Below are 8,253 nucleotides of genomic sequence, written 5' to 3'. Positions count from 1 at the left end.
AATTGGGTTGACGTATCGACAATAATTATCATCTGTTGAGACAATCTATCATCAAAAGCTAATTTCCTACCAGAAATACAACTATTCAGCCCGGATAAGCAGTGATAGGTCGAGATGAAATACTCTGTTACTTTTATTGTTATTAATTGCATGCGACTTTGCATACAATTGATAATCCACTCAACAGCTGATTAGGGGAAGAGTTTGCTTCATACACGTACGGGATAGGAAATTCACAAGTGATAAGAAATTCACCCATCATCGCGTATGAACTACAGGACTAATTAACTTAGAATTTCACATATTGACTCTTAACCGAGGATGGTTATAGACCTATTCTATTATCTTCAAACTTTCATATTGTGAATTGAATAATTTATGTTGTATAGGCTATTAATCAGCTGCAATCATATGTCGGCGCATAAATGACAGTCAGTGTGATAACTCCCAAATAGCATAAGCTGTTTTAAACGAATTTGAAAATAATAATAATTGTAGAAATAGCAAGCAATTATTCCCGACTGTTAACTTCGATTTCGTTGTCCAACGAACTTGAGCTATAAAAAGGTTAGAAGAATATGTTAAAAATTTGAACCAGATTGATCGAATTGTTCAAAATATATTATGGAACATACCCAGAGACGGACAACGACTTTGACTCGCTCACGCTCGTTCAAATATTATGTTTTGAACAACAGCAATAGAACAGTATGCATCACCATAAACTATGGTAACTTACTACAAAAAGAAGGTTGAATAAATATAGCGTTTAACAATATATTGAAAATACAGTGCAGAACCACTGCACTGTCATTATGATTTGTTGTACTATTTTTATTCAATTATTCGCCTATATCTCATTCAGTCCTTGTGCTAGGAACAAGAAAATAGTGTTCAACCGTGTCCTTTTTGAACACCTCGTGAGATACAGGGAAATTTTTCCTCCCTTGCATATTGGAGGAGTGTGCATGCAAGTGTGAGTTATTGTGTAGGTTTGTGTTAGTAAGGAGGGTTTGAGGGCTTGTGCATGTGTGGGTAGCCGTTAAACAATGAAATGTGAATGTAGTGGTGGGGCCAAAATATCTCAGTGAGTAGAGATTTTGTGCCGTGGACTCTGTGACGTAGTAGTAAAAAAACCTGGTTTGACTACCCTACCAAGATATTTCAGGGCAAGATATAATGCTATATGTACGCCCACTATGATATATAACGCCCACTATGTACAGATGTACCATAGGCGAAAGCATGAGAGAGCACAGTGCAGCTAGTGAAGAGAGAGATAGTCTATGCGGAAATGGACCATCGCTTGATGTCACAGTGTCATACGTCACACGCACAGTCGACTCCCTTCTCATCAATCTCTCTCATTCTAGACTGTTGCGCGCGCATTCTCACAAATGCAATCAGCATTCACGCACTCGCATTCCCACTTGAAACTTCCAGCTGATTTTTACTGAAAGAAAACCAGTTTGTGCTATGTACAGATGTACCATAGGCGAAAGCTAAAGCATGAGAGAGCACAGTGCAGTAAGTAAAGAGAGAGATAGCCTATGCAGAGATGGAACATCGCTGACGTCACAGTCTCATAACTCACACACACAGTCGACTCCCTTCTCATCCTTCTCCTTCGTCCTAGACTCAAAATGCAATCTGCATTCATGCACTCGCATTTTCACTTGAAACTTCCAGCTGATTTTTACTGAAATAAAACCAGTTGAAATGAGTACAAACTTGAAACTTGAAACTTCAAGTTTCAAGTGCATTTTCACTTGAAACTTCGAGCTGATTTTTACTGAATTAAAACCAGTTGAAATGAGTACAAACATCTTGTGATGTATCTGCACCCTCCCCTCTCAACAGCCACCGTTTCATAAAACTAATTTTTATTATTATTGTTCTCACTCACTCATTCCTCCCAGCTCTTTTTCTTTCAGCACACAACTTTTCTTTTAGCAACAACATGATTGTATAATAGGTTGTTGAGAACTCTTCATTAACTTCCATTGATAAGTAATAATAAATTATAATGGTGTTTGATCATAAATTACATTGATTTATGATCAATGATTCTATTAATCACTTTGAACAATTAATTACGACATAGCAGTCAGGTATTTATATAAATAAAAGCTATTAGCTTCTACTTACATTAGTGTAGCGCTTTCGGACACTAGTTCCTTCATCAACACTCGTGTTATCGAGTGTTATGAGACCTAGTGTTGATGAAGGAACTAGTGTCCGAAAGCGCTACACTAATGTAAGTAGAAGCTAATAGCTTTTATTTATATAAATACCTGGCTGCTATGTCGTAATTAATTGTTCAAAGTGATTATTTAAATTTAACAAGCAGTTCGTAATGGAATCAAACATTGAAGAGATTCTATTAATTTGAAACTTATCAAATCCTATTGTATTGAGCGAGCGATTTCTGTATTATATACCTGGTTATTTTTAAATCTGGCTATTTATGTTTAACGCATCTTGAAAACAGCTCTAACGATTTTCATGAAATTTGGAACATAGTAGGTTTATGATATAAAGATTCGATTGCACTAGGTCTCATCCTTGGGAAAAATCGCTGAACGAAATTAAAAGGATAATTCATCCTTGGCTGAAACAGCTGTGGATAGTAAAAAAGTGAGTGAGCGAGTGAGTACCTATGTGAAAAATCAAAATATCGCATCCCCGAAATACATAAGATGACATATAGCCAACTGTGAAATATGAACACGATCATTTAAGAGAATTGTGTTCTGTTTATCAATAAATGAAAATAATGAGCAAAGCTCGTTGCCCCAATATTAATTGTGAAACTAAAAAAGATTCTATGATAATATTGTCATTAGATTGAATATGTAAAGCGTAATATCAGTATTGTCAAGTAAATGTTATTATTTTTTATATTAGAATAAAATTATTGAATCAATTATAATAAATAATCAATAGGAGTTTGTCTTTTTATCAAATACTGTAGGTACGTAATTAAAATTCAATAAAGAGGGAAATTCATGCTAAGAAACACTAACACTTAATTCATACTAGTGATGAATATTTGAATTTTCTTGATTAATCTGTCAAAAGTCAATAAAATTATTATTAATTGGGAAATTTCATGGCAGTTTACGATCAAAACATTCTATTAGAACCCATATCTACCTATAGGCTATATTGAATTGAATTTCATATAACAATTTTATTCTCATTTAAAAATATTGTTGATTGATTTATATTCTGATTCCTCACTTTAATAGGAACTTATTTCTTTCAGCTTTTTGAACATTTATCAAACCTCATGTATGGTTCAATAATTTTTATCATTTTAGTTTTCTATTGATCTATTCATGTGTAATAAAATCATCATTGGATAGATGAAAAATATAACTGACTTGACTGGATAGAACTGGTCTGATTGTTAATATTGATACATACTTTTCATGAAGATCCATATCTTTCAATGATTGTCTAGCATTTTCATATAGTCTACGGTATTAGTAACTTCAGCTATTAATTGCAGTTCATGATTTTTAGACTAACGTTAGTCGACTGATCCGACTTTAAATAAATAAAAAGCATACTTACCATATTACTCCCACTGGCGAAAAAGTGTTTCATTTAGGCCTATGCGAATAGTTCTTCACCTCCAGCCGTATTTTACAGATAGTTGATATACTATATATATATATATTATATATATATATATATATATATATATATATATATATATAATATATATATATATAGAATAATAATTATAGTTTTTTTCTGATTGTCACATCTTTGTACTGTTTTCTGTATTTTGATTAATTAAATTGAATTGACTGGCCTAGTAATTTCACATGTTGTCAACTTAGCTTCAGCTCCATCTATTACATTTAGTCCATTTTCTATCCATTATAGTCTACTATTACTTTTAGTTTTATCATTGTTGATTAACATAACTGTGAGGGGGTGGCACCCCAGGCTAGGAGAACAGCTACTTCATCACCGATACAATATTCTGTGAGTTACATCAAAACTGGAATTGAATAATGTTTCTTCCCAAATTTGTTTCATTCATAGGCTATTTCTTGCTGCAATGATCCTATCAATGTAATGTATTTAATCCTACCAATCTCAATCAAACTACTTGCAGACATTAAATTCTAGGTAATAATATGAATTCACTCATTTACTCATGCTCTTTAATAAAAACTTCTAGAATGAATTAATATTTTTCCATAAACAAGAAATGTTTGCAAGTAATTGTATTATTAGGTTATAATATTAAAATTGTAGGCACGGTAATCTATAATTGCAATGATACTATCATGGCAGAATGATATCCCGCGATTGATAAGGATTAGCAGTTTATTGGAAATAGATGAGCTAATTGGATGAGCTTCCTCTGTGTCAAGGTCTATAAAAACCTATTTATAGACCTATTAAAAGTAGGGTATTAAAAAGTATTCAGAATTATATAAAAATATTATATAGGCCTATTAAAAAGTATTTATAGACCTTGCTCTGTGCTTATCAGATAACATTTATCAACAGTGTACCATATTGCTCTGTAGTTTCTGTAATAAACAATAATTGTCCAATGTTCAAGTGTAAGTAATAAATATTGTAAACTGTAATAAGTTATCAAGTGCCCTTTTTTATTTTATCAAATCACTACTAGTTTTAACTCATTAAAGACAATTTACGTTTGAAATTGGCTCTAATGAGTTGGACCTAGTTATGATTTGATAAAATAAAAAAGGGAACTTGTTAACTATCATTGTGTTTTGATCATTTTAATATCCTTGAAGAGAAAAGTTTGTATCTATGTCAGTAATCAAGTCAATTACAGTACAATTGGATATAAGAGGAACATAATCCTGACCATCGAATAATGATAATTTGTGTTTTCAAATCAAAAAAGTATCACTTGTATCAATAGCTGAAAATATGTTTATATCAAGCCACGTTTACACCAGAGTTGTCAACAGAATGTTGTTCACTAACAGTTTTCTTCCATAAACGATGTGAATATTCCAAGTAGAAAACAAGTTGAATGTTGCTGTGATTTTTAAGAAGTCGGCAACAAATTTCCAAAATTTGTTGCAGATTTCTCTACTAATATTTGTTGGCCATATTTGTAGCCCAGGCTCCACAAGGGTCTAATTGAAAACTTGACCTACTGAAATCTTGAAGAATTAAAATTAGGCCTATAAGCATCCTTTTAGTGAATTGAAAAAGTGAATGTAAAATTTCATGCTAATCAGTCCAGTAATTTTCATACATGGACTTCCTATCCTGTAGCCTGCTTGTATATATGATTCCTTTATTATATTGATAATCATGAATATTCATACATTGACAAACAATAACAGAATAGAAAAAACAGTAGCTAGTAAAAAACTTTTTTATTATAAATAATATTTATTCACAACAAATAAATTAGAATTCAAGATTCAGAACTGGCACACAAGTTGATCAAATAGTTGGAACAATGATTTATTATAAATTATTATTTATTGGCCTCCACATCGCCCCTTGTAGCCAACCCTTTCCACCTCATGAGCAGCACCATAATTTTACTATTGTTCTGAACAAAGCTCAGGCTAGAGCTACCAGAGGACTGTAATTTACTATTCAAATAATCAAATACAAACAAGGGGCAAAATTTAATCTTCAATTTGAGCCAGGTTATTTGTACAGTTAAACTCTGCATTAATGAACAATAAAAAAGAGCAAAAACTCACCAGATTTAATCCAATCTTGACTACTTGCCCTTTTAAGCCTTAATAGGTGTTTTGATCAGGTTCAGGGTGGGATGAAATCTGGGAATAAGACAGGTTCTGGCTTCCGGGCTGTCTTTTCGCATTGATTCTGTGTTCAACTTGCAGGTCATACACTGTGGTTCGAACAAAGCTCAAACTGGAGTCTTTATAAATTCAAATCCGATTCAAATTAATTCAATTCAACACTATTTATGCTGTTATATTCATAATTCACACACACAACACTCAAACAATTATTTACAAGAAATTTCCGATCGAAATTACATGACAAAATACAAATTCGGTCTTGCACAACAACGGGGTGACTAGACAAGACAGACTGGGGCTTTTACATCGACAAGGCCAAAAACAGTTGGATGGTCTGCGCTGGCGCAAACACAAGCCTGCTATTGGCAGAACTGCAGTCTGGGATTTTGGCGCTACAGTTCGAATTCTCTGGCCAGACCAACTATATTTACAAGTAACATATCATTTTTCACGAATATAGAGCTAGGTACCCAAAATTTATTAACGATTGAATCATTTAGTAGGCTAACATTTTTTGTTTTATGTTTTGATAAATATTACATATTTCACAATAATTATGTTTCGGTTATGATGCCATTATCAAGTTGAAAATTTTTACAATACCTGTAATTAAACATTTAAATATTTTCAATAAAGTCATTTATTCATTATTCATATTAGATAAAAATATTCAAAATTAAAGTACCTAGTAGTACCTAGACCTTCGTTTTGTTTTGGCTGTGATGCCAATATCAAGTCCATATTTACAATATAACATAATCAAGTCGGAATATTAAGTAAATCAAATAAACTTGACTTGAACTAATCTAAAGCTTTAACCTATCCTTATCCTATCCTAAGTAATTTCATGTTCCACTAAAAGTAATAATTGAATAAATGATTGACTCATTTGAATATTTAAAGTGAGCACCACGCCAAAATGATTTATTCTAAAGCTATCCTTATCCTATCCTAAGTAATTTCATGTTCCACTAAAAGTAATAATTGAATAAATGATTGACTCATTTGAATATTTAAAGTGAGCACCACGCCAAAATGATTTATTCTAAAGCTATCCTTATCCTATCCTAAGTAATTTCATGTTTCACTAAAAGTAATAATTGAATAAATGATTGACTCATTTGAATATTGAAAGTGAGCACCACACCAAAATGATTTATTCTAAAGCTATCCTTAACCTATCCTAAGTAATTTCATGTTTCACTAAAAGTAATAATTGAATAAATGATTGACTCATTTGAATATTTAAAGTGAGCACCACACCAAAATGAACTAGTCTAAAGCTATCCTTAATCTATCCTTAACCTATTCTTAACCTATCCTAAGTAATTTCATGTTTCACTACAAGATCACTTGATCTTAACCTGAGCTGAACCTATAATATTTGTTTATTAAATTACATATCAATATTATTTCTTCACAGAGAGCACAACCTCAAAATGAACTCCACTTTCATTTGTGATATACACAGATTTATTGAAATCATCTGCTTCAGTATTTCCCTCTTTTGAAATAAATGTCTTCGAAAACGTTTGCCATATTTTCTTATCATTTGAAATTTTTGAGTAAATAAATATATCTGTGTCCAGCATTTCTGCAGTTGCGAATATTTCAATGTCGGTCGCCCAAACACCATTCCTATCCATATCATGTTTAATGTCATCAGGGGGAAAAGCATTTCTTATGCGTTTACACATGGGTTCGGAACGCATGAAGTGCACTAATTTTTTTCTGACTATGGTGTGGTGCTCTTCACTACCTGTAATAATGTAAGAGATGGAACGGAACCAGCAATTTCCATCCCCTACGATTGGTTTGATACCTAAAGGTTCCGCTAATAAACTTTTTACGGGGAAATTCATACAAGTAAGAGGATTTTCGAAATTAATATTGAGTTCTATGCATTTTGTCTCCTGCCACTGCCTGTCAATTGGGAAAAAGAAATTACAGCTAACAGTTTCACTAACAAAACAAACGTCACTATCACTATTATAGCTGTCATTCACATTTGTTTCTTCCTCACTCTTATTTACATCACATTTTTTTTTCATAATATATTTTCAAATTTTTCATGTTTTGTTTTTTTTTCAATATTTCTCCTTTCAATGTTTGTAAAATACAACAACTATTATTTATTACTCTATGTACTATATAGGGTCCATTCCATGGCATCTCCTTCCAGCCACCTTTTCTATCATCTCTTTTTATTTTCTAAGTAGCACCTGAACTCCCTCGCTTATTTTACTACTAAAAGTGTGATGGCGTCTATCGAAATATTCTTTTTGATTTTTTTGCTCTCTCTTAATGTTTTTCTTAGCCCTATTCTCAACAATTTTTTTCAATTCAACTACATTCTCTAAATGTTCATCGAATGCCTTAACATCTAAAACGGAGTTCTGTTCTCTCGAGAAATCTACTTCTACGTTTCTATCTATCCTAATATCTACTGGTAAAACGGGCT

At 32.2% G+C, this 8,253-nt stretch overlaps 1 protein-coding gene across 1 annotated transcript; it reads right to left on the bottom strand.

Annotated features, from left to right (window-relative positions):
* Positions 1-7,109: 7,109 nt before the first annotated feature.
* On the bottom strand, positions 7,110-7,993 carry LOC120354851. The gene has a single exon (XM_039442775.1). The coding sequence runs from the start codon at positions 7,841-7,843 to the stop codon at positions 7,202-7,204; it is 642 nt and encodes a 213-aa protein (XP_039298709.1). The 5' UTR covers positions 7,844-7,993; the 3' UTR covers positions 7,110-7,201.
* Positions 7,994-8,253: the final 260 nt, after the last annotated feature.

Source organism: Nilaparvata lugens, chromosome X (assembly GCF_014356525.2).
Source record: "Nilaparvata lugens isolate BPH chromosome X, ASM1435652v1, whole genome shotgun sequence".
Classification (NCBI taxonomy): domain Eukaryota; kingdom Metazoa; phylum Arthropoda; class Insecta; order Hemiptera; family Delphacidae; genus Nilaparvata; species Nilaparvata lugens.
This window is presented reverse-complemented; position numbering and strand designations above follow the sequence as displayed.

Bases quoted from the DNA above. Each gene is read 5' to 3' on its own strand.
- LOC120354851 (XM_039442775.1), bottom strand. From the start codon at position 7,843: ATGAAAAAAAAATGTGATGTAAATAAGAGTGAGGAAGAAACAAATGTG.